The 24702-nt window shown below is 58.1% G+C and overlaps 9 protein-coding genes across 9 annotated transcripts; 6 read left to right on the top strand and 3 right to left on the bottom strand.

The window, feature by feature from the left end:
• Positions 1 to 2145: 2145 nt before the first annotated feature.
• TRAVEDRAFT_23931 (uncharacterized protein) lies at positions 2146 to 4315 on the top strand (the record flags this gene model as incomplete). The annotated part of the gene is made up of 7 exons (XM_008045155.1): positions 2146 to 2517; positions 2572 to 2706; positions 2768 to 2935; positions 3122 to 3138; positions 3487 to 3524; positions 3643 to 4025; positions 4091 to 4315. The coding sequence occupies 7 exons, from the start codon at positions 2146 to 2148 to the stop codon at positions 4313 to 4315; spliced, it is 1338 nt and encodes a 445-aa protein (XP_008043346.1).
• Positions 4316 to 5912: 1597 nt separating this feature from the next.
• TRAVEDRAFT_23930 (uncharacterized protein) lies at positions 5913 to 8885 on the top strand (the record flags this gene model as incomplete). The annotated part of the gene is made up of 12 exons (XM_008045154.1): positions 5913 to 6018; positions 6074 to 6096; positions 6224 to 6339; positions 6498 to 6678; positions 6737 to 6859; positions 6926 to 7072; positions 7510 to 7591; positions 7648 to 7686; positions 7777 to 7977; positions 8331 to 8488; positions 8548 to 8694; positions 8748 to 8885. 12 exons carry the CDS (start codon positions 5913 to 5915, stop codon positions 8883 to 8885), a joined length of 1461 nt encoding a protein of 486 aa, XP_008043345.1.
• Positions 8886 to 9059: 174 nt separating this feature from the next.
• On the bottom strand, positions 9060 to 11464 carry TRAVEDRAFT_74872 (uncharacterized protein). The gene is made up of 5 exons (XM_008045707.1): positions 11312 to 11464; positions 11221 to 11249; positions 10970 to 11169; positions 10781 to 10894; positions 9060 to 10727 (listed from the first exon to the last, which is right to left on the bottom strand). Exons 1-5 carry the CDS (start codon positions 11312 to 11314, stop codon positions 9199 to 9201), a joined length of 1875 nt encoding a protein of 624 aa, XP_008043898.1. The 5' UTR covers positions 11315 to 11464; the 3' UTR covers positions 9060 to 9198.
• Positions 11465 to 13293: 1829 nt separating this feature from the next.
• On the top strand, positions 13294 to 15497 carry TRAVEDRAFT_155183 (WD40 repeat-like protein). The gene is made up of 6 exons (XM_008045706.1): positions 13294 to 13723; positions 13772 to 13881; positions 13935 to 14300; positions 14349 to 14758; positions 14815 to 14981; positions 15047 to 15497. Exons 1-6 carry the CDS (start codon positions 13366 to 13368, stop codon positions 15382 to 15384), a joined length of 1749 nt encoding a protein of 582 aa, XP_008043897.1. The 5' UTR covers positions 13294 to 13365; the 3' UTR covers positions 15385 to 15497.
• Positions 15498 to 16344: 847 nt separating this feature from the next.
• TRAVEDRAFT_52782 (uncharacterized protein) lies at positions 16345 to 17230 on the top strand (the record flags this gene model as incomplete). The annotated part of the gene is made up of 3 exons (XM_008045360.1): positions 16345 to 16788; positions 16844 to 16987; positions 17051 to 17230. The coding sequence occupies 3 exons, from the start codon at positions 16345 to 16347 to the stop codon at positions 17228 to 17230; spliced, it is 768 nt and encodes a 255-aa protein (XP_008043551.1).
• Positions 17231 to 17829: 599 nt separating this feature from the next.
• On the top strand, positions 17830 to 19512 carry TRAVEDRAFT_133775 (transaminase; the record flags this gene model as incomplete). Its single annotated transcript, XM_008045705.1, has 2 exons — positions 17830 to 18211; positions 18464 to 19512. The coding sequence occupies 2 exons, from the start codon at positions 17830 to 17832 to the stop codon at positions 19510 to 19512; spliced, it is 1431 nt and encodes a 476-aa protein (XP_008043896.1).
• A 439-nt stretch (positions 19513 to 19951) lies between these two features.
• On the bottom strand, positions 19952 to 20978 carry TRAVEDRAFT_52780 (uncharacterized protein; the record flags this gene model as incomplete). Its single annotated transcript, XM_008045359.1, has 5 exons — positions 19952 to 20121; positions 20193 to 20295; positions 20351 to 20467; positions 20529 to 20848; positions 20909 to 20978. 5 exons carry the CDS (start codon positions 20976 to 20978, stop codon positions 19952 to 19954), a joined length of 780 nt encoding a protein of 259 aa, XP_008043550.1.
• A 1761-nt stretch (positions 20979 to 22739) lies between these two features.
• TRAVEDRAFT_133588 (uncharacterized protein) lies at positions 22740 to 23041 on the bottom strand (the record flags this gene model as incomplete). The annotated part of the gene is made up of 2 exons (XM_008045704.1): positions 22740 to 22777; positions 22834 to 23041. Coding segments are annotated over 2 exons (246 nt in total), but the record flags the coding sequence as incomplete, so codon positions are not given.
• A 203-nt stretch (positions 23042 to 23244) lies between these two features.
• On the top strand, positions 23245 to 24632 carry TRAVEDRAFT_40216 (aldolase; the record flags this gene model as incomplete). Its single annotated transcript, XM_008045239.1, has 4 exons — positions 23245 to 23502; positions 23692 to 23966; positions 24017 to 24221; positions 24276 to 24632. The coding sequence occupies 4 exons, from the start codon at positions 23245 to 23247 to the stop codon at positions 24630 to 24632; spliced, it is 1095 nt and encodes a 364-aa protein (XP_008043430.1).
• Positions 24633 to 24702: the final 70 nt, after the last annotated feature.

Genomic DNA, 24702 nt, shown 5'->3' with positions numbered 1-24702 from the left:
TTAAGGGCCCAATATACCGCACTATTATCGGACATAAGGCCCCTTTACTGGTCACTTTGTACAGCATTATTATCGGACCTCTTGCAGCATAGGCGGGGGTCCTGCCTGTTCGCGCGCGCGCGCGCACGCGCACAGGCGCCCGTCCGCGTCGCCGCCTGTTGCCGCGCGCGGCGAGCCGGGGTCAGCTGCGCTACTACTACTGCCAGTGCGCGGCCACTATGCTACGCCCTAGCACATACAACGAGCGTCGATCCTATTGCCGCGCGCCGTTTATCCAAAAGTATCATGGTGCGCGACCTCGTGTACTATTTGGAGACAGTAGCTGACGACTTATCGCGCTAGCGCCGCATATTTCTCCCTTACGCCAGCGAGGTTTCGATTCTAGGTCGCGAAGCATTGAATTACAGACATGTGTCACAAAACTCAGACTCCGTGCGCTGGTATGAGGCATAGGACATCGAAACATGCCGCTGCAGATACATCGAGGTGCATACATAACCACATCCGCTGCCAGAAGAGGCACATGGTGGTGCATCGTCCGGCCAACGCCGTCAACTTAAGAGGCCCTAGAAACCTGCCATTATGCCATGCAAGTGCGCGCGAGATGGGAGGAGAGACACCTCCCATGAAGCCCTTTCAATTGGTCCCGCTAGGCCGAACTGCCTCCTGTTCAACCCGCTTGGGCAGGGCCAGAATCGCGCACTCTCCCGCATGCCTAATTGCGGCTCGACCAATATGCAACTTGGCGCAGAGGTACGCGCGTACAGCCGAAGTATGAAAATACAGCCGGGCAAGCTGTATCAGTTACTGGGTAGGAGATACGAGGGGCAAGCATTGCGCCCGGGCGAACTGGCAGATCCCGGCAAGGGGGCGCACAAACGCACTGTTGTGCTGGCACTTGAAGCGGAAGAAACGGTCTTCGGCCCAGCGGTCTTCAAAAGGCACACTTTGCGGCCTTGCTTAGCTCACGGGCAAAAACCAGACACAATGGCCGTCGAAAACGAGACGTCGTCCCGGACCAAACCGCGGGAGCCTAGCCCTTCGCAGATAGGCCCCAAAAGCAATCATCCAGAATCCCTGGGCAATTGCGAAAGGCGACACGAGGCATTGGAGGTCGTAAACGGCAAGTGTTGGGGCTCTGCTTCTCGTGATGCCTTATCCTAACCTTCCTCATCGAGTAGGTCACAATGCTGCCGCGCTGCGCGCAATTGGATTGCCTGGCGATCGAGCTTTGCGTATGTTTTCCTCGCCAGCGGGGCGCGAAATTTTGCGGCTGCCCAATGGCGGCCCTGGAGACCATTGTGCTCTGGGGGTAAGCCACCAGTGACGCCCGTCGCCCTCAAAACCAACCCCCGGCGCCATTGTATCGTTCGCAGCTCCCTTGTCCTTCCCGCCCCACCCCCAGGACCCCTCTCCATTCGCCGCAGCCTGCCCACTATGTCGTACTACTATTATCCCGTCTCTTTCCCCTCCATTCCCGAAGACATGGACGCATGGTCTCGATCCTCTGATATGGCATACGGCTCTGCCCTGGCATACGATGGGGCTCACGCGCGAACAGGTATGACGGCCCCCATTTCCTTGCCTTTCTCATGGCCTCAACGGGTCGTGTTTACAGCGCCCTCCACTCCACCACCACCTCCTCCTCCTCCTCCTCCTCCTCCCCAGGTCGGCATTGCACCCTCACACAATGGGGCCACCGATGCGCTGCTGATCCAATATCCCATACCCCGGGCCCCTTACATATTCACGAGCACGCACAACGGCCCCGCGACCTACCAAACCCTGCAGGTCGCTGCCTCTATCGTCCGTCCCCCTATATTCCCATCCGCCTCCCGCCCGCCCGTCGCGCATCACCAGCCTCTTGGACCACCTCTCATGCCCCCTTTGTATCTCCCGGTCACCGAGGGCGGCGACATCTCTGACCCCTTGCTTCCTACACAACAGCTGCGGTACGATACCGCTACGTTGCCTTCCCCCGATGGCCAACACTCCACGCCATCCACTTCTTCTCTCTTCGCGGCCCTTGTACCCTCGCTTGCTTCGTCCTCCGAAACCCCCGCCCTCGAGAATCTCAAGGTCACCCACCAGCACACTAAGGCATCGCGAGTCGCTCGTTCGGACAAGCGCCCTCGCCCTTCCCCCATGGCTCTCCGAAAGCTGGCGCCCGCCGCCGCCAGCACTTCCAGCTTGGCCGGTGCGTTGGGAAACCCAGGTACAGCGCACTACGAGTACAGGGGCCACAACCGCGCTGAGTTCGTCGCAATGTACTACATCCCCATCTCACTCCTGTCTCCCCACGACCCGACCAGGACCTTCAAAGTTCCGTTGCCCCCCAACACGGATGTCTTCTTCGACCCGGTCTCCGTCGGCGGCGTGCTCGGCTTAGCCTGCTACCAGTGCCCGAGCGTCCGCAAGTCCAGGGCGAACCCGTATATCTTCGAGAACGTCGACCGCGCCAGGATGTCCCTGGATCATGCCTTTCCCGAGAAGAAGATCTGTGTGCACCGCGGAGTGGTACGTCGCCCTCGTTGTCTCGTCGATTGCAGTAACTTGACGGTTTCTCTGCAGATCGGCGCCGACGCCCACAATGTCCCCCAGATTTTCCAGAGCGAATCGGACAAGGTGCCACTGGAGGGCTTCGCGCTGGGCCACCTCCTCACGTTGATGGTCGGCAGACAGTATAAACTCTGGCATTGCGGCCGGGTTAGTGCCTCGTCTCTCCTTCATGCGCGCATGGGGCTTACTCGCTCTCCCATCCACACAGCAAGCCGAACTCAGAAGGACCACCGGCTTGAGGCATCTCATCGGTAACAGGGCCGACGTCCCGTCCCACATCCTCGACATGGAACCCTCGTGGAGGATGCTATACGTCGTCGCCATCCGGCGGTGGCTTGACAGCAATGGGAAATTCCATTACTTCCCGGAGCTGGAGGTGCGCATCTGAGGGAAGATGATGACAACGCCGACCGCTTCTTGTTTATACCATATCGTTATCTCGTTTTCAGCTAGTCTCGCCATCCAACGCTGTCTTTGTTGTATCGCTCTGAGCTTTGTAGTACCGCTATCACATGTTGTTTTACTTGTCGCGACTTGGCACCGTGCTGAACATCCTGCGCAGACATGTGGAGCTATCTGGTACGCCGTGCCATTGCTTGCGGCGTAGCTGGGCCGGCTGACCATTATGCTATCTCAGGGAGTCCGCAGCACCAAGCGTGCACGCCGCTGTACTATGCGCTTAGCCATGGGACGACAATGCGTTAATCTAGGTACGCTTTGCTCTCTCATTGACCGTGGCTACCGCAGCGGACTAGTGGCGCTACGCATAGCTTCATCTGCATTGGACAATGGCAGTCAATGCGCACGCTCGCGGCCCACAGTGCTTACTAGGTCGCGCGAGCAAATAAGTGAATGCTTACATAGAGCCCGAGCCCTTACGCCCCCTAAGTTCGCGTGAGGGTCCCATCTCAGCCATCCTCTGTGCAGCGGTTATCACCACTCTCAGAAGCTCCTGAAAGCTTTCGGTGTGCATCCGATGGCTCGTCGGGCCAGCCTTTCGAGAAAGTCTGACTGTCAGTTCGCATCAGTGTCTACCTATCGATGTGGCTAAAGCTGGGGCTAACGATGGTTTTATCCTTGCAGCCGCGCCCCCAAAGGACACAGGAGGCGAGGGCCAATCCTCCTTCGCCACAGCCGAGATCCCCATACCCCTCAGCACGACGACGACACGAGCGCACCCGCAGCTCGACGCCAACTGCGTGTGTCACGCCGCAACGCCGCTGGTGCCTATCCTCCGGCTTCCCGACGACGGGTCGATTGTCCGCTTCCCGATCCCTCTGCCTCCGGGCACGGATCCGCACTTCAAGATCGACGTGAGCGTCGACGGCGTCGTAGGGATGCAGATGTCCTGCCCGCGCCGGAGGGAACAGCTCAACGCTACCATCGCTGGGCGTGTGGACGGCGCCGCGAGACCGATGGACTGCGTGTTCGAGCCTGGGATGCACATGTTTGTTCACAGGGCTATCGTGAGTACTTAGTCGTAGAGAAGCTTTGTGACCTCAGCTGACCTTGGGCGCGATCCGGCTGCCAGTTTTCCGCCGAGATGCATAACATCTACCCGAAGTTACGAACATGGACGCACAAGAAGCCGTCGACCGGTTTCACGTTTGGGCACCTCCTCACGATCTTGGTGCAGAAGCAGTTTGTTCACTGGCTGGCATTAACTTCGGCGAGTCGCCTCATGACTGTGCCGCAAGCCAATCCTCGGAGCGTGCTGACTGGTCTTGCAGGGAGGGGCGGTCACAGGGGTGACTGAATTGCGTAGACTCGTCGGGACCGACGTTGCTGGCGAGAGCGCGGGGCTCTTGGTCGCGTTCAAGTCTGTGTACGTCGTCGCGGTTCGCTGCCACACAACGGATCAAGGACAAACCATGTGGTATTTTCCTCAACTGGAAGTGCGACTTCCGCGGGGGGCTGCCAGTGGTACGACTCTGACTCAGCACGGTACACTGTAACATATCAAGAAACTTCACTCGCCACAAAACGGCGACGCGAATGTTCAGCTTACGGTGGTTCGGCCTGCAGCCTGCAGCCTTCACTTTTGACATGGAATGGGTCGAGCTCCGCTTTGGATCCGGTTTGTTGACCTTGTGCGCGACATGAAGAGCTGGTCCAGGAGCCAGATACGATGGCCGGAGGCTCCTCAGGCTGTAGATTCCCGCAATGGCACAGTGCATGGTGTTCGTCTCGTATCAGTTCGCTCGCGCCGAAGGATCTGCGCGGTTGGTAGTGCTTCAAAGACTTCGCGCCGTGCGTTGGACACCTTAAATCAAAATGTTCCTCAGTGGGCAAATGAGCTTGGGTACGCGGCGAGATCTGGGCCGGCGGGAGAGGCAGCGGCGGCGCCCAACAGGCTGTCAACCGTGTGGCGGTGCAGCACAGGATTGTTGATTGGCTATACTCACGTGGCTTGCGTTGGACATGGAAGCGCCCGTCATATATTTCTATTTTCCTGGTACTTACTCGCACTTGCCTCAACCCACTTGCCGCGCTCGCCGCTGGTACCAGTCTCACGAGAAATACGCGATGGATATATTCCAAATGCTCGAAGACCAGATTGCCCTCAGTAATCGCCGCCAGAAGGCTTGTGATCAGCAGCTCCAGGACTCTGGCGGCCGCAACGACGGACTGGTCGTTCAAATTGTCACGGCTCGCGACGATGAGAGCACTCCGGGGTTTACCCCCAAAATCTTGCAGTCTTTAGAAAGAGTCTTACCAACCGCACTCGGTGAGTATGCCTCTACGGCCTCCGCGACCTGGCAATGCTGAAAAATGCTGGCAGGTGCGCTGCTTGTAGTTCCAGATGCCTTCTGCCAGTGCAAGCCATCACCGCCCGAGAAGTACTCTATAAGTATCCACGCAAGGTCCAGTCTCCTCGATGAATGCACTATTGGAGAGTCTTCAGATAGACGTACGCGTATGCCCGTGCGCTTTGGAGTCTTGGGCCAGGCGCTACCGCTCCCTTACGTCGACGCATAGGCCACGCATCACGCAGCCTGAGCTGCGCCGACGTACATGGTCCTCTTCGCGTCACATCTTCCCATTGCGCGTCAGCCGGAATCCCCACATGTACGTTGCGTTCAATTGAGGTTTCAATTTCTGCATCGACCTACGCTTAGCCTGGTTCTACAGTTGCACACAGGGCTATGGCCACCACGGTATCTTGGCTCTGCGGCGCATGGAATCATGCAGTGGCATGCATTGGCGCCACACCTACACCACGCGCAGTGGCCCTCACTAGGTCAAAGCGGCTCTTCCGCTCACAGTTATAAAGCCCTGGCTCTCCTCCCTTATTGCAGCAGCCGCCCCCAACATCCCGTCAGAGTCGTTCAATCGTGCACATTCGCCTCATCATGAATCCTCCCCCTGCTTCACCTCTTGATTCTGACGACGCTGTAGCTCGAACCCAGCGCCATGAGGAGCTCAAACGTAAGGGATACTTGGACCCCAAGGGCACCGGTGAGTTGTGTCTCTTGCATATCGTCCTCTACCACGACTTACCCCAACCACTCAGGCCGGCCTGAGGATTGGATGTATGTCAGTGGAACGAATGAATTGCCGCCGCCGCCTTTGCCATCTCGTGCCAACGCCGTTCGCGACACCCTGGCCGCCCCCAGACAGATAAACCAGAACACTATGATGCCCCCTTCCCACCTTGCGACAGTCCCTGAACCCCAGCAAGCCGCGCCGGCGCTCCCCTCCACTCCGACCCAGGGTCGACCCCGTCGGCCTGAAGCTCAGCTTCGCCCAACCCAGGCCCATCCTCGCCCGCCTCGCACGGTGACGCAGACGCCGACGTCCCCTACCGCTCGAGCGCGGGGATCGCATTCACGTCCCTACCCAGAGAGCCCTTCAGCAGGAACCCGTCGCAGCACGCGTTCACGTCAAGCCCCGAGTATTACCTCATCGCCCGTTGTGCTCAATGAAGGGGTATATAGGGTACCTCTCCCAAGGGACACCGACCCCGACTGGCAGTTATCCGCCCTCATCGACGAAGAACCTGGGCTTAGCCTCGTCCCTGGAGCGCCGCTTCGCGAGTTCATTGCCCAGCGGGTTCACTTGGCGTCGTATGATATAAGTCATTATATCCAGGGCTTTGTCTACGTGCAAAAAGCATACGTGAGTCGCGCGTCCCCTTGTCGCATATCGATGTCACCTAATTCTTAATCTCGTGCAGTTCGCCACAGAGGCTCACCCGCCCCCGTTTCCAGCTCGCCCCCAACCTCTCAAAGAATCCATGACGCAGGGCGGTCTCCTGGAGAAATTAGCAATCCAGCAGCTCAAATCCTGGCGGGACTCCGTGAGTTCTATTGCCGCCCTCAAAGTGCACATATCCGGTCACGCGCTGACTAGCGTATTCTTACAGGTGTCACTCGACCTACGACGCATCGTCGGCAACCACGCACCTTCAGGCGTTCAGGTGCGCGCGCCCCAGGTATATATCGTTTGCATCCGGCGGCGCCGGCTGCCGAACGACGGTCCGCCGGTGTGGTGTTACTTCCCCCAGCTGGAGGTACGCCTCTGAGGCCGCTTCGTCTTCGTCTCCAGATTCAAGAACCCATGTATGCCCGTATGCGATGTTGATAGACTATGCAATAGATACGCCACTATGCCCATTATACATGCGCCCGCCCCCGCGCGAACACAGCATCCGCCTCACCCCAGGACAATGCGCCGCCGCCGCTTTGCGCACCCCGCTTCCATTGATCGCTTAGATGGGATAGGGGCGCGCAGCGCCTCGAGGGCGGGAGCGGTATTGTCCTATTTAGCCACTGCGCTTTGACTAGCTCGGAGATGCAAAGCGGCGGCCCATTGTGCAGTAATATTTAAGGCCTCTTGGACCGAGCAAGAAAATGCACAAAGACACCCCTCTTACGAACAACAGCCATGACTGGCAGGACCTCCTCGCACTCAAAGAAACTGACCGTTGAATGGATGCCCCTCTGGCAGGGGCGGGCGGTTCATCCCGCGCCAAACTTAGCCACCCTACCTACGCCGCGCCGGGAGCCAACTCTTCAGATACTGACGTCTCGTAAGCTTGAACCATTGGTTATCAGGGAACAACTAACATATCTTGACACTCTGCAGAGGTTCAGTATCAGGGTTCACCATATACGCCCTATCCGGGTACGGCGGTTCACCATTCGCCGCATACACTCACAGGCAGACGGGCATCGCATCATTCACTTGTCCCCAACGTCCTCGGACACACCGTAGATCCCCATGACAGAACTCACGTCGCTGGATACTCTGGAGAGGTCAACTGGCAGGGTCCACAATACGCACCCTATCCTACTAGCGTTGTTCAGCACTCGCCGCCCACACCCAGACGGACATCACATCACTCTCTCACAATCGTCGTTCCCGGGCATGGTTCAGATCCGTACAGGACCGCTCAGAAGCACAACCGCACCCCAGGTAATTCGCCCCGCAAGGCCGCCTTCCCAAGTCACCGCCCCGCACCTGTAGCGGAGGAGGCGCCCGGTTTCCTTCCCAGAGCGTCCCTGTCCGGCCTGCGTCTCCAGGTCCCTCTTCCGCACGACCTTGACCCCACATGTTGTATCCCAATCACAGTATCAGGCGTTCCGGGTCTGCGCATCGTCCGCTGTGTGAATATTACGAAGGAAATGCCGAACCGGGCCATAATGCACTCGGTTGACGACGCGACACGGTGCATCGACGACCTTGTCCGGGTCCACGAGCGGCGTCTCATCGTCCATCGCGCATACGTGAGTTTCTTGCCTCACGAGACTCTATGCCGCGGCTCACAGCAGCCATGCGGTCGAAACATAAGTTTGCGAACCAGCGGGGCGCAGAGACGCCCGTGGCTACGAAGTCCCCAGTCGAGGCGGGGCTCACGGTCGCGCACCTGCTCACGCTGTTGGTCCGCAGACAGTACGACGGGTGGTTGAAGACTGTTGGTAAGATGGTGCGTAACACGGTCGAGCGCGCAGCGCAGTTGCCTGACGTTTCTTCTCGCGCGTGCAGACAAGCGCGGCGAAGGTGGAAGACGTCGTGGGTCGCGGCGAAGGGGCGCTGCCTGGGGTGGAGGTTGAGTACGGGGATCTGTACGTTGTCGCCATCCGCCGCAGCACCGGCAGAGATGGCAGATACCGCTGGTTCCCGCAGATCGAGGTACGCTTCGGGCAGTAGTGTTGTATGTCGTGGACCACACCGTAATCAACTAGTGCAACATACGGCGAGATGGCGAGAGTAGCCCCGGCGACGACGGTATATCATCGTATACGAAGAGTAGTGCAGCGAGTGACCACAAGGACCGAGACTCCTGGGGTAGCGCGAGCCCAGAGAAGCAGGAGGTCCCCTAGCTGTGTGGAAGTGCGCACTATCGCCGCGACTTGAATCCGATCTGAATCTGCGTGATACCCAGTCCATGTTCCAATTCTTGAGATGACAGAACGCAGCACGCAAGTACGAGATGCACAACACATGCCCGCAGGTCATCTATATGCACGAGTAATCAGATCAGGTATACATAGAAGAGAACATCGGATTTCATATAGAAGCAACGTCACCGCAACAAGAAGCGCAGATCATTCGTCTACTAGGAATACATCGCGTCCCGCACACCACAAGGGGTATCGTACATCATCGGACATCGTTCTTCTTCGCGCATCGCGCCTAACTGTATCGACGCGCCCCGGGCTGATGGGGGAAGCCGCTGCTATTGTGGGGTTCGAAGCCGCGCTGACTCTGGCCTCCGCCGAACTGTGGGCGCGGCGGAGACCCGACGGCACCGCCACCCGGTGGACGCGTTGAAAGGTTGCCCATTGACGTACAGCAGGACTGAACACCCGAGGAATGGCCGGAAGTGGTAGTGGGGTGTACGGGCTCAGCCGCGTCGCCGTATGGTATGGGCGACGACGAGGACGTCGAGGGGTTCGGGGAGGACTTGGAGGAAGAGAGCGAAGAGGCGCGGCTCAGGGTCTCCCTCGGAACCGTCAGCAGTTGAGGGGCCCACGGCCCGTCCGCATAACGGCCTCCGTCGGACGGGCTGCTAAGAGTCCTGGTGTTGGGGAACTGCAACTGGGGTCCGGACGCGTTGACAGGCGAACGGTTTTCGGAATGGCTCCCTCCGCCGCAACACGGGGCCCTCTCCCCGGAGGTAGCAAAGGTGAGCGTCCGCCCGGAGGAGCGGTCGTGATCGCATCCGGGACACGAGCAGCCCTGGCAGCAGCCGCAGCAGTCGGAAGGACATCTGCACATCCCTGCGGGGCACTTGCAACGCCCACCGCAGCACTCGGACTCCACCGCGGGAGGGAAGGACGACATGGCAGGTACGGCTTGGGAATCGTTCCAGGTCCTGTAGTCGTTCCCTGCGGAGGAATCGTATCGCATCTCCTGTTGACCTGGGTCGGAGGGTGAAAAGGCAAGGTCGCTGCTTCCGGAGGCGGGCGGGAACTCGGACATAGAGGACATCTGGCTGAGCCACCGATCAACATCTTGCGCCTGCGCGGGGTCGTACAACGCCGAGGTCATTTCGGATGACAGAGCGGTGAGAGCGACAATGTTGCATTCAAGGCAGGCTGAGCACGTGCTTGGGTTGACACACGAGGCAGAGGGGTCAGCGTTGGGTCCGTTGTGTTCGAGGCACCCGGGGCACGCGCATGCCGAACCACAGTTGCACAATGGGGGTGGGTCGGGGGCAGTGGGGTACGCCCTGAAAGCTTCGCTATCTTGCCACGCGCCGAATGGTGATGTGGCGTCCGTAGAGATGCTTGTGGTGGAGTCGCGCGCGCCTGGATGAGGATAGCTGGCACTCGAAGGATAAGAGGCCGACGACTGTGACGGCGGGGGGTACGGTGCCTCAGAGCCGTGGGCGTACTCATAAGCCCTGCCATAAGGGCTGTAGAAAGACTGCCCGTGACTGGGAGAGCGACCACGCAGAGGAGCCGAAGGTGGCGATATAGGCGCGTTCCTAGTCGGCGAGACAGGACGTTCAGCAGGAGGCTTAGGGAGAACCGGGCGATTGTTGCCGCTATGCGCGTGTATCACGAGCGCGGCAGGCTGTGAGATGATCTCGCCCGGCGACGTTGAAGTGGGCCGAGCTTCAGAACCGCGACGGGCGGCAGGACGAGCAGGACGCTTGGCACTGCTTCGGGGGGTCCAACAGTGACACGACGCGTCATCCTTGCATGCGCAACCGCGGGCTGACGGCAGATTGAGCAAAGGGGATGCTTGACGAAAACGACTGGTCACGTACCACCTTGGTCCGAGTCCGACCCTTCCGAGAGCGGCCGTGATGCAACCGACGCTTCCAGCAGCCCTTCGGGCAGACCGCTAGGAAACGCGGCGCGGGCCGAAACCATGGTACCACCTAAGAAGCGAGAGAGCAGACGGGCCTTATCGGTCAGACAGAATTGATATCGCCTCGCGCAATAGTTTAACACACCTTGCCCTAGTGAAGAGCTCGACACTCCGAGGTTGCTATCTTTGTTCTCGCAGACGCATTTGACGTGGATTTGGCGTGTCTTCCGAAGTTCGCGGCAGTGTTCGCATTGCGTGACGGGACGCCCTTTCTTTTTGATTTCGAAGAGGGGGCGGTCTGTGTGCTTGCAAGAGGAGGAGCGGTGCCCTTTGATGCAGGTCTCGCTGCGTGGCAGTTAGTAGCTGCAGCAAGCCGTGTAAGGTGCACGACCGTACCAAGCATATTTCTGGTCGCCGACTAGAACCTGCGAAAAGTGAATGTTAGCTCCCTAACTCCCTACGACACACAGAGCCGGCAAAAACTCGCCATTGCGATCAATATGAGGAGGGGAGGTTTGATGAGAAACGCCTCGGACGCTTTCGCTACGTCCGCGACGCTAAAGCGTGCGTTATTGTGAGACGAAAACCACCAATGGGGGCTGCTGAGCGGCGGTCACTGACATGGACAAACAATGGGGGGAAGGGGAGGAGGAGAAGAGGAAACTGGAAAAGTCGGTCTCCCGTCCACTTTTGCTTATATAGTGACTTCCGCGCCACCGCATGCAAACACACGCAAAGCGAAGGAACATCGGCGGGGCGGTCCGCGTTACGGCGTCACAGCTCAATCACAGTTCTCGCACCGTTGGGCGCTTAGCTGTGCAAGAAGGTTTGCAAGTCGCGAAATTCACGCTCGGGTCAACCTGGCGCGTGCCAGCGCGAAGCGGGCTGAACAGGCCCACCGGCCAGGAATACGGTATCGCGGTATGTGCACACATCCCGTCATCGGGCGAGAAGATCCGCTATCATCTCCGTACCGAGCACCCTGATTTCGCAACCGGTTAAGTCGCGCGGGAGCGTCATGCACAAACAGCGGTGGTTTTGCCATAGAGCGACGCCTTGAGGCGTCGCGGGCTCCCAGTAAGCCCCGGTCGTATCGGGGATGCGGGGGGTTGCTTCGTGCACCGCATAGGCGAACCCAGGCGAACTCTCCGAGCACCGACACCGAGAGAAGGCACCGTGGCCACGAGGAGGCCCCTGAGCGCCACATTCAAAGGAAGAACGAACGTGTGGCCCCGCGATCGAGTTTGCCACACGGTGCGATATCTCGAACGGCGGGGCACTGCTCCCTTCCGTCATCGAAGTCCGTGCGCAGCAGATAGACGGACCGGGTCCGTTGGTCGCAGGTAAAGCAGACATCGGAACGATCGCCATCTTCCAATAGAGTACACGGCGTTTGGAGCACCAGTTCGTGCAGATTCCACAGCACAGTTCGACCGTTGCTTTGATCCGGCGTGCAGGGTGAGTAGCTCGGGACATGCATGACGTATCGTCGATGCAGCACGAAGTCCGTGCGGTGAGATGGGCAGGGTGCCACAAATCACTCCGCCCCGAGTCCGAGTCGTTAACGGATACGCTAACTAGTGATGTGGGTGGTGACCAACCAATCTATTCCGCATATGCTTTTCAGAAGAAGGCGCTGCCGTATGGTCGCCAGCTTTCAGTGGTCTCTAGCCAGGGTCCGAACCGGGCACCTGCATCGTGATACAGTGAGTATCATAACGCAAAGAGTAGAATCTTCCTGCTTCAACCTAATTCACGTCAGTGTGATTGTCCTCGCCTTTTTTCGACATCACCCACATCATCGAGATCTAGTAGAGAGATAACTCGCTCACCGGTGCATACAAATGTCAAGACACTCGCTGCCATTGTGCGCGCGCCTGGTGCACGAGGGACATTGGAGAAGATACTTTCAGGAGAGCTTGCTTTGAGCCACAAATTAAAATCACTGGAGTTTCGTTACGATGATGTTGCTTGATCGCTCGGAGTATTCTCGTGGGCCGTGTATTGAGGTAATCACAGCAAACGGAGAACTTTTGCTAGAGGCCGCGAGGACTGTGTGCTCTGGGGTTTCTGCGTACCTATATGTCTTATTTATTAGGATAAACCAAGGGATCCGGCAGAAACATCAGTGGTAGAACGGCGGTGGTAGGAAAGAGTGAGTCTGGACGCTCAGCGCTCAACGTCCTCCTGCGCCTCTTTCACAAAGACGGCTTGTTATGATCGTATCGGAGCCTATCCATTCGGTTTTGTACTCTTTTTGCCTATGAAGCAGGTGAATTTCGAGACATCTCGCAGTGTGCATGGCTTAGAGAAGAAGAGGATAAGTCGTGGAACTTGAACAAACGACCGGGCATTTGGCGCCCGGCATTTGCCGCGCGCCAATAGAACGCTTCCCAAAGCAGACGCATCACGTGCTTCAGAAAACTTGGAGAGGAAACCCAGCCGGAGGGAGGGTGTCTTCGGCGAGTCCCACTGTCCACCCCTTCCTCCGTTTCCTTGTGGTCTTTGGCTGCTAATCTCGTCAAGCTCTAGCTGTGCACTATGCCAGACGCATTCTTTGCCTCGTCGAAAAACAGGAAACGAAAACGGCCCACAACTCGCGACGATGGACCCTCCACCTCGAAGAAGGCCGCGCGCGGCGTAAACGCAAAGGGCGGCAAGGGTCGCAAGTCGGAACCCCCAGCGAAGAAGAAACGGAGCGCAGGGGACGAGGAGCTGTCGGACGAGACGCATGACGACGCCGACCGCGAGGGCATCGACGAGATGGACCTGCGCGCGCCGGACGTCGACCCTAACGCGTACGAGAGCGGCGAGGAGGATGAAGACGAGACCCCCGCGGAGAAGCGTCTGCGGCTCGCGAGGCTGTACATAGACAGCGTGAAGCAGGGATTGTCATTAGGTGTGTTCGGTAATCGTGCGTACGAAGATGGCACCTAACACCGAGAAGCGGATGGTGAGGTCGACGCAGCGGAGATCGACCGCGAGCTCATCTCGGCGCGACTGAAGCAAGATGTAATGGAGCACTCCGGGAAGATGCATTTGTTCGTCGCGGACACAGTGAGTGTTCCTATGCACAAACAGCGGAAGTGCACGCATTAATTTCGCGCTAGTATGACCTCGCGCAACCGCCATCCCTCCGTACAAAACGCGGCCACCGGTTCTCAGTAACTTATGCCGTCGCTTCCCAAGACGGGCGCTGGCTGTACTCTTCCGGAAAAGAAGGCTCGATCATCAAGTGGGACCTGCACACCGGCCGACAAGCGCACACGTTCCACAAGTGCCGCGTCGACAAGGGCAAGGGAAAATCTCGGGAGCCCATAGACGCAAATGGGCATACGGACGAGATCTGGGCCATAGCCGTCAGCCCGGACGGCAAGTACCTCGCCAGCGGTGGCAAGGACAAGCGGGTCGGTATCTGGGACGTGGAGAAAAACGAATGGGTCAAGGGATTCAGTGGACACCGTGACTGCATATCCGTACGTCCTCCTTGCGTACAAATGGGACAGCTTTTCACAAGTTTGCAGGCCCTCGCGTTCCGCAAAGCGGCGCCATCCCTACAAACACCAACACAACTATACACCGGGTCATACGACCGCACACTGAAGCTGTTCGACCTCTCCACGATGGGCTACGTCGAGACGCTGTTCGGTCACCAGGCCCCGGTCACCGCTATAGACACGCTTCTCGCGGAGACTGCTGTCAGCGCAGGAGGCCGCGACAAGACGGTGCGGTTTTGGAAGGTACCCGAGGAGACGCAGCTGGTGCTCCGGGGCGGCGGCGGCAGCAAATGGTACGACGACCTGGACGGGATGGACGAGGACGGCGACGCAAAACGGAAGCGGGAAGGCGCGAAGGCGGAGAGCTTTGTCGAGGGAAGCATCGAGTGCGTGGCGATGATCGACGAGAGCAATTTCGTAAGCGGAGGCGATAGCGGGTACGTGTTCCGTCTGCTTTCTAGAGTGAATTAGCACTGACTCCGCTCCGGTGCAGCTCGATCAGCCTGTGGTCGACACAAAAGAAAAAGCCTGTGTACACCAAGGCTGTCGCGCACGGGATGGATTTCTCGCACGTGGAGACGGAAGACGTCGCGATGGTCCGGAAGCCGCGCTGGGTGACCGCGCTCGCGAGCCTGCGCTACTCTGACCTCTTCGCTTCCGGTGCGTGTTCTCGAAGCGCATCGCCCTCAGAACGCCCTCGCTGACAGCTGCACTCACGCTCGTAGGTTCATGGGACGGCGAAGTCCGCCTGTGGAAGCTCGACGCGAGACTCAAGTCGTTCTCGCCCATCGGGGCGATCTCCGTGCGCGGCGTCGTGAACTCGCTGCAGTTCCTGACGCCCCCGAAGGACTTCGCGAGCACCGCCCCGTGGGCAGCTGCTCCGGCGCCGGCTCCCGAGGCGGACGAGCCCGAGGCGCCGGCGCGGAAGGCGAAGCACGGCGGGGCTCCGGTCCTGCTCGTCGCGGGCGTGGGGCAGGAGACACGGCTCGGACGGTGGGTGCAGCAGAAGGGCGAGGGCCATGTGAACGGCGCGGTCGTGTTCGCGCTCCATCCTCGGACATAGTGCGTAGTGGCTGTGCTTTGTGACGCGTTGGCTACAATTTCTGCTTCGACCCAACATCATGACCACCTGCTCGACGATCTTCCATGAAGTCTCATGTGTGCTATACTCTGCTGAATGTCTTCGGGTTCGATCTGGGGCCTTTGGTTGCAGGCTAGGTATGTTATAATCCACTACTTTGCGTTTCGAAGACACTCCTCATAGTTTCCAACAACAGGCCCGGTTTGACTATTCTGTCATCGGCATTTTAAGGACAGGGGCGACGACGGTGTAACCCGTGCCGATAACCATGGGTTCTGTGTCTTCTATGGGCTTTGAGCAACACGATTCGCTGGATGTGCCACTCTCGAAATAGTCTGGCTATAACCATCTTCCAAGCTTCTTCCTCAAAAAGAGAAAAACTCGGATATACGCTGACGATCCTATGGCTCCCTCTTTAGTAATGCAAATTGTCGTCCATCGATGGGCGTCATGATGCACGACTCACAAGGCTTCTGGGGCATCCTTTGTTTGTGTGGTCGTATCATAGTGTGGCAAACTCGGTAAGTGGCCCATGCGGACTACGATGCAGTGGCCTTGCGCTAACAAGTCATATCTATCCTGAACACGTTAGGTCCTGAATGAGAATTTTGGAGGTAACAGGGCCCGCGGGTCCAAGTCATGAGCCACTCGATCGCAGTGGCTAAGCACGACGTCGGGGCCATCCCGGCGCAGCCGAAGCGTATATTCAGCCATACGTCCATTGGCTAGCGTCGCAGCTCAGCATGGGGTGGCATTGACCACAGTGGCTCTGCAAGACGTCCGCAGCTGCCAACGTATGTGGCCGCTTGGACACCATTGAACGGGCCAATGTTTCCACCACACCCGTATAAATATGCAACGGAGCGAAGTTCGGGCCTTTGAGGCATTACTATACCGACTCTCCCCTTTTGTCCTGCTCACTTGCTCGACCCGCTCCAGATCATGGCAACCGTTACACTCCCGTGGGACGCGCAGTCGATTACAATAATCAGGCACGACGACGAAAACCCCGCAAACCCTCCGGATGGCCACCTCATCCTGTACACGATCGCGCAGCCGGAACCTTTCACGAGCATCTCGTCCAACGCGGCGTCGTCCCCACCGACAAAACGCAAACCGAGACCCACATATTCCCTACCGCCGCCTCCGATCTTCGCGGCGACGCGGTTCCGGCTACCTCTTCCCAGCACCAACGATCCTGGGTTCAGGCGCGAGATCCTCGTGGGCGGAGAACGAGGGCTGCAACTGTCGAAATGCTTCTCGGTCGGCGAGGACGTCAGCATAACACACCTCCAAGGCACCATCAGAGAAATCTTGCGGCAGCAAGTGGAGGAACAAGTGAGCATTTATTGCAATGGCCCGTTCGTCAGCGTTGAGCGAGCATATGTACGTCTCCGTACCGTTTCCGTTTCGCGCACGCATGCTGATGGTCTCCGCGCAGTTCCCCAGTGAGTGGGGACAGAGACAGAAATTCGTGCGTGCGGTTCACAAACCCCTTGACCACAAGGGAAACGCCTACGTCACATACTCGTTCATCCTCGCGCACATGGTAGAGCAACAGCACAGACACTGGTGCGAACTGTCGGTGAGTGCCTCCCGCTGTCCCGTACTGGCCGCGTCGAGCTCACCGCCGTTCCGTATGTTGTAGCTATGGGACGAAGTGGATCTTGAACCACTCCTGGGCCCAGCCGCATTCTGGGCGAAAGGATCCAAAGCGAAATGGGATTCCATCTACATCGTCGCGATCAGGAAACACCGGACCTCAAAAGAAAACCATGGTGCGGCCGCTATCTGGTTCCCTGAGCTCGAAATACGCGTTACATGCTGAAAAGCATGTTCCAGAACCCCGCTAATGCTTACTATCCCCATGCTCTATGTCCATATGCTCGCTTTCATATGTAGACTTGAATAACCATACTGCCAATTCGCCGGTGAAATGATACAGTACGCCTCACTTTGAAGGCTTTGAGTTCGCCGGTTTGCAGCTCTGTACTGTACCGACCAACTTGTCAACTCTAGCTCAGGCCCATCCGCGAGGGCGCATTTTTGTTAACCGCGATAGAGCCATTGTGGCAGCAAGAACTCGAGGAAACCATCTCTCGGACAAACCCGGACTCTGGGGCTTCGTGACCCCAGCCACTCCGGGGTCTCGGGAGCGCCCATAAAACCAGATCTGCGAGCCCGATTAAGTATTTGAGTCATTTCCCCGCACCTTCGAGCTCGTCGTCGCCGACGACGACGACGACCCCAAAACGCCCTCGCTGCTCACGATAGCGATCAGCCTTGATCGCGCGCTCCCTGCGACACCCATTTCGACGATCATCCAGGCCTCGCTGCGCCATGATCAGCCCTGCGTCTCGCCGAGTACAAAACCAGGTCATGCGCCTCAACAGGCTGCCATCCTCCTCTGTCCGCTACTCCCACAACATGCGCCCCCTCACCGCCGCCGACGTCAACCCCGCGATCCTGAAGGTGCAGTACGCCGTTCGCGGCGAGCTTGCCATCAAGGCCGAGGAGCTGCGCGAGAAGCTCCAGGACGAGAAACACGACCTGCCGTTCAAGAAGGTCATCTCGTCCAACATCGGGAACCCTCAGCAGAAGGGACTCGACCAGCCGTTCTTGACGTTCACTCGCCAGGTCGCCGCGCTCATGGAGTACCCTCCGCTCGCCGAGCTCGTCAAGGACAAGTGGCCGCAGGACGTCCTTGATCGCGCGAAGGAGCTCCAGACGGACATCGGATCGATTGGTGCCTACTCGCACAGCAAGGGTGTTCCCCTCATCCGGAAACACGTTGCGAAGTTCATCCAAGGTACGCGTCCTTTACTCCCACACGCGCGCGAGAATGGGAACAAGGTCCCCATGATTTGTCTGCTTCGCGGGCTGGGCTTCTCGACGCAGCTACCCAGACTCCGCGGGGTGCCCCCGCAGTGACATCTGACATCGTTGCGCGACTTGTCCACATGCTGCCGGGAGGGACGCCCCGCGTTAGCCCACCCACGATTTATTTATGTCCCCGCGCGTTGAGGCAACCTGCGCATATGTCTAACCTACACTGTTCCAGAACGCGATGGCTACCCGAGCGACCCCGAAGACATCTTCTTGACCACCGGAGCCTCCGCAGGCGTCTCGCTCATCCTGAACGTTCTCATCACCGCGAACGTCACCGGGATCCTCATCCCCATCCCTCAGTACCCTCTCTACACGGCGACCCTCGCGCAATATTCTGGCATTCCGCTACCCTACCACCTGTCGGAGCCCGATGGCTGGTCGACATCGTTGCATGAGATCGAGGCAGCGCTGGCCAAGGCGGAGAAAGATGGCGTGGTGCCCCGCGCGCTCGTCGTGATCAACCCTGGAAACCCCACTGGCGCGATCCTCGACAAGACCACCATGCAACAGCTCGTACGACTCTGCGAGAAGTACTCGCTCGTTCTACTCGCGGACGAAGTATACCAGGCCAACCTGCATCGGCCCGATACACACCCGTTCCATTCATTCAAGCAGATCGTACGGGACCTGAACTCGCCCATCCCGCTCTTCTCGTTCCACTCCATTTCCAAGGGCGTCAAGGGCGAGTGTGGGCGTCGCGGTGGCTACTTCGAGTGCACGAACATCTCCGACGAGGTCCGCGCGCTGTTGTATAAGATGGCGAGCGTGACGCTCTGCCCACCGCTTTCGGGTCAGATCGGCGTAGACTGCCTCGTGCGCCCGCCCCGCCGGAACGACCCGTCGTACCCTCTTTGGAAGCGCGAAACCGATACCATCCACGACGCGCTCCGGCACCGTACGCAGCTCATGGCGCAACGTTTGAACTCTCTACCTGGAGTCTCATGTGTCGACTCGCCGGGAGCGCTCTACCTGTACCCGAAGCTGGAACTCCCAGACAAGGCTGTGGAGGAGGCGCAGCGCCTTGGCAAGAGTCCCGACACCCTCTACGCGCTGCAGCTGCTCGAGGCGACGGGTATATGCGTGGTACCGGGCTCAGGGTTTGGCCAGAAGGACGGCGAGCACCACTACCGGCTCACGTGTCTTTGCCCGGGTGTGGAGGAGTACGTCAGCGCGCTCGAGAACTTCCACATGGGCTTCTTGAAGAAGTACGGCGGGGTGTAGGTTGTGGGTCTTGTGCCTTGGATCTTGGTTGGGTATCAGTCGTTCTCGGGTTCGTCCGCTCGCTGTGATCGCGCTACTCGATACCTCGCATCCGTCTATCGATACTTGTTGATCGCATGTACACACATCGCTCTGCTTACTCGCTGGCCACAGAAACTACACCGCCTATTGGCTTTTCCTCGGATTCATACCGCATATGTGGGCCGGTCGTGCGCATGTTCAGGTGGCCCGAGCATACGCCTCCGAGTCTGCCCGGGCGGCGATGACCGATTCACCTTGTATGCAAGTCGCATTGTAACCAATAGTCAGTTCAAGAGTCCCTGTCGCAATGGCATATGGTCATTGAACATAGCCGGCAGCGCTAGCGGAGCACACGAAGTGTATAAATGCGCTTCTTATGGAGGTGGGAAGATGGCGACGGCGTCAACGTGTCGCGACTTCAAAAGGGCATCATACGTATATCGATGTTCCGAAGCTTGGTAGACATAAAGTACATGAGGGGCGCAAGATTCGAGTCCAAGGGAAGCAGCATAACAAGGGGGCACATGGGGTTGTGGATACACGTAGACAACGCGGAAGCCTGACTATCCCGGACGGCGTGGTGCGACACTACGCCATGGGGCAGAGCTTCAACTGAAGGAAGTAGTGCACACTCCGGTCTCTCGGACTTCTCAACGTACGCCGGATGGCGACCACGCGAACGCAGTCCTCGCGCGGGTTGAGAGCCCATGCCCTCCAGGCGCCGTCGTCGATCCCTTGAAACAACGTGGTCTCCTGTTTGTACTAGAGGAGGCCGTCAATGGTGTACAAACGCTAACATTGACAAACCCGGACTGACCATGAACTTGTACCAAGTCTTTTGCATCCCCAGCAGCTCGCGCAGGAGGTTGGTGTACGTCGGGTCGTTCGACATGTCGGTGGGTGTAGTGTAGCGGTGTTCGTTCTCGTTCGGCAGCTGCCACGCGCATGTCAGTACTGCGAGGACGATGCGCAGTCGAAGCTTGGTCGGAACTCACCACTGCTTCCATCATGTACATGTGGGTGGAGGGGAGGAGAGATAGGGGTGCCCCCTCGCGATATGCGCTCGGAAGGAGGCTGTCTACAAACTCCCTCGTCTTGTTGTTGAAGTGCTTCAAGGCTTTTTTGCGGAACCGATCCAGGGCGATACCCTGGGAATCACCCTCGGGTTCGAGGGGCACGGCCCAGTTAATGTCTGTATCGTCGGGGAGCTTTACGTAGTACTGGCTGCCGGTAGGTGTCGCTTCAGGGTTATACTTCCTAAACGCATCCACTACTTCCTTCCCGCTGTATTCGCACGTGGGCGAATAGTAGGAGGCTGTATGTACAATAAAGTATGGGTAAGTGTCGGCTGATGGTAGGCTATGGCAGACCATACCCGGATGTGTTGGAGCCGTAGCGCGGTTCTGGCGATGCTCCGACCTGGAAGGTGTGCTTGAATAGTTCATATCGTTAAGCGAGGGAGGGACAGGGATTGCGAGGCGGTAGGAAAGAGGTGAGAGGCGGTAGTCAAGAGGTGAGCAGCGAAAGGCGAGAGGAAGGAGGAACGTTGGGTACCCTGAGGATATCGCTCCCTGCGCCGCGGCATTTTATACGTCCAGCGTTGCTCTCCACAGGGGTACCGACGCGTCAGCTCTTGGTCGGGTGTGCCAGCGAGCTTTGACTCGATCTTGTTGGAGCTGAACCTTCGTGAGCGGGTGCACTGGATCCAGCGGCGCATCTAGTGCGTACACTGTGCCTAGTCCAAGCAAACGACTGAAAGGCACGCCGATATGGGCGGGATATCCTATCACAGGTGCATGGTCCCGAGTCAGAGGGATCGACACGCAGGCCGCTGCCACCGCATGTCGACCGGCCACTGGAAATTCTGGCCGTGGCGTGGTGAGATGCGTCTGACACTGCCGTCAAATTGACCTGTTCGGCACCTGCAGGGGTTTGTGATCAAGCGGTCGATGGACACGCCATGACCGGGGCAATTCTAGCGCACGGCGACGTTTATTGTGTTGTCCTCAGCATCGCTCGCTACGGCGACGCTAGGGGTAGTATGATCCGGTTGGTTTCTACTGTGAGCAGTAGGCATCAGTATGGGTATAAACTGGAGTAGCAGAGATGGGAGGTTACGCCAAACGAGGATAAAGCCTCGGGGTAGCTTGAAGGCCAAGCCCAACGCACCTTCCCGCTCGAGGGTAGTAATTCAAATGAGAGAGGTTGGCCCGCAGACTGTTTTCTCCCGCCGGGACCACAAGTAGGCCTATGCTCGCATATAAATATTGAGGCAGTTCATCGGCCCAAGCGTAACCGGACGATGAAGCCAGCGCCGGCGTTTCCGTCATGAGTGAGTGAAGTAAAGAGTACGAAGCGCCCATGTCTTGTCCGCGGTGGCTGTGCAGTTCCTTGCAGTTTGGCCCATTCGGTCACCGGTGGTTCCTGCGTTTCACGACGTTCACCCTCATCAGTGAGCATGTATTCACAAATGAGCCGTCGAAAGCATAAAGACGTACCCAAATTACCGTATACCCTGCACTAATTCTTGAAGAGTGTGAAGTTTATCAAAGCAATGAACGATGTCAACAATCATCGCAAATTTACGCTGTGAGATACTAGCACTTCAGCAGCTTCTTTGAGGGAGGAAGCTTGTCACAAACCGCAGGACATTTTTCGAGGAGCAGCAGCAGATACAGATGAGGACTGATATATGCCTCAAGATAACGCATAAGCAGCTCCGATGACCTTTTAAACCCGGATTTCGACATGTTCCACATGTCGCGGCGCACATTTATAGAAGTTCTTGGGTCAGACCTGATGCTAACGTGAATTCCCTAAGAGCTTGTTTTGCGGCTCTCTTACCTATACTACTTATCTGCAGAAGCGAAATGGTGATGCCTATTATCCTGCTCGGTTTCGTAGTTCATAGATATTCGTGCCTCCGGTGCTCGCACTAGCATATTGCCCTGAAGGAGATGGGATGCGCATTTGTGCCGGCTGAGTACTGTTCACGAATCTCGCGACAGCAGAGGAGAGCACAGGCCTTCGTCGTGAAGTAGGCGCAGCGCGCGGGGAAACGAGGATTACATACCCAAAGCATTGTCGGGCGTAGCGGAGACTCTACCGCTGGCTTTCCGTGTTCTTCCAAGAGGCCGCGCCAGGTGTGTTCCTTCAGTAAAGGGAGATACATAGCACTGATACGATAGCCATGTGGGCAACACAATTCATTTGGTCCATCGAAGTGCACTAGCGACCAGGAAGCCTGGCACAGACAATCCCGTGAGCTTTGAAGATGACGGAGCAGCACAGCGCACGTACACACCCCAACCCCCGCCATAATCCTCTTCCCTACGACTGAGCCCGGCGCGTGCGCGCGCGACTGGTTCAGCGCATATATGCCGACGCCGCCGAGCGCACCGGTCCCTATGACGCGGCACGCTAGACAATCCTTCGGATTTTGCTGCAATTCTGCTGGTACAGGTCCTTCAGAGCCGCGGGACTCTGGGGGTAGTGTTGTGGACATAGATGATGGAGGCGGAAGACAAGACTGAAAGACGCGCCTCTCGCCGAGAACGGCGCCGAGGCGCGCGTGTCCGCCGCGGCGGCTCCCCGCGGCGGCGCCATCGTCCCGCCCTTGATCATCGTTCCCATGACCGACTTCGTCGACCCCTCGGACGGACCTATATATGCGACCGGGCACGCACGCCCTATAACTTAACTCTGACCGCCATGTTCTCTGCGTCTACTCGCTCTGTGCTTCAGCGCGCTGGTCGTCTCTCGGTTCGCCCGCGCACGTACGCGACTGCTGCCGCCGTGCGCGAACGCGAACGCGTTCGCATCGTCGAAGTTGGGCCTAGGGATGGCTTGCAGAATGAGTCTGCAGTGATACCCCCTGCGATCAAGGCGGAGCTCGTGAACCGACTCACGAAAGCTGGGATGGACATTATCGAATCGGGCAGCTTCGTGAGCCCGAAGTGGGTGCCTCAGGTAAGTCATACACGCAATGTGAGACGGACGGCATGGAGGCTTCTTGGAGGTCAGACGAGGCATCCCTGTGCTGTGCGGTGACCCGGAAGGAACGGGAAGTCTTGCGATCCCACCCATGTCGACTGGTTCCCTCGCTCCTATGCATAACCATATGTACATTGACTGAACAACACGCTCACGCCGCGATAGATGGCAGGTACCGCTGAGGTTCTCAAGCTCATGAACCGACACAAAGGCCTCCACTACCCCGTGCTCGTGCCCAACATGAAAGGCTTGGAGTTGCTGCTCGATCTGCTATCGGAGCAGCCCAGGTCGGACGTACCGTACACGGATGAAATCGCGGTCTTCACCGCAGCGACGGACGCGTTTGCGAAGGCCAATACAAACTGCACGGTAGCGGAGTCTCTCGAACGGCTCTCGGTGGTAGCAAAGCGTGCAACGTTGGAAGGCCTCCGTGTCCGTGGGTGCGTCTTAGGGGTTTAGAAAACAGAGCATATACTGACCTTCGGTGAAGCTATGTGAGCGTAGTGATCGACTGCCCATATTCTGGCAAAGTCAACCCTACTGCCGTGAAGAGCGTATCACAGGCGCTGCTCGACATGGGCTGCTACGAGGTCAGCCTAGGCGATACAGTCGGAACCGGAAACCCGACGACTGTCGATCGTCTGCTCCGTACCGTGATTGAAGGTAGCGGCGGGATCCCCGGATCGAAGCTTGCCGTGCGTCGAATGAGCACCATCTACGTGACTATATGCTGACCCAACTGCATACAGGGCCACTTCCACGACACATTTGGGATGGCTGTCGCGAACATCTTTACCGCGCTCGACCACGGCGTCCGCACGTTCGATTCGGCCGTTGGCGGACTCGGTGGGTGCCCTTATTCCCCAGGCGCTACCGGGAACGTCGCGACCGAAGACGTCTTGTACGCGCTCCGTGGGAGCAAGTACGAGGCGCCCGGCGATCTCGATGCTATAGCGGAGGTAGGGACGTGGATCTCGAAAACACTCAAGCGACCGAACGCCAGTCGCGTTGGCCGTGCGCTGGAAGCTCGTCGCTCAAGAGAGAAGCTTGAGAAGGAGCGGGAGAATGACGGAGGTTCTGCGGAGAGTGTCTCTGCGAAGCTCTGAGGATTGGGACGCAAGATGTATCATCCTCAAAGGCCGCGTGGCGTGGCATGTATGATTAGCGGTGAGTGGT

The sequence above is a fragment of the Trametes versicolor genome, assembly GCF_000271585.1.
Source record: "Trametes versicolor FP-101664 SS1 unplaced genomic scaffold TRAVEscaffold_12, whole genome shotgun sequence".
Taxonomy (NCBI): Eukaryota; Fungi; Basidiomycota; class Agaricomycetes; order Polyporales; family Polyporaceae; genus Trametes; species Trametes versicolor.
This window is presented reverse-complemented; position numbering and strand designations above follow the sequence as displayed.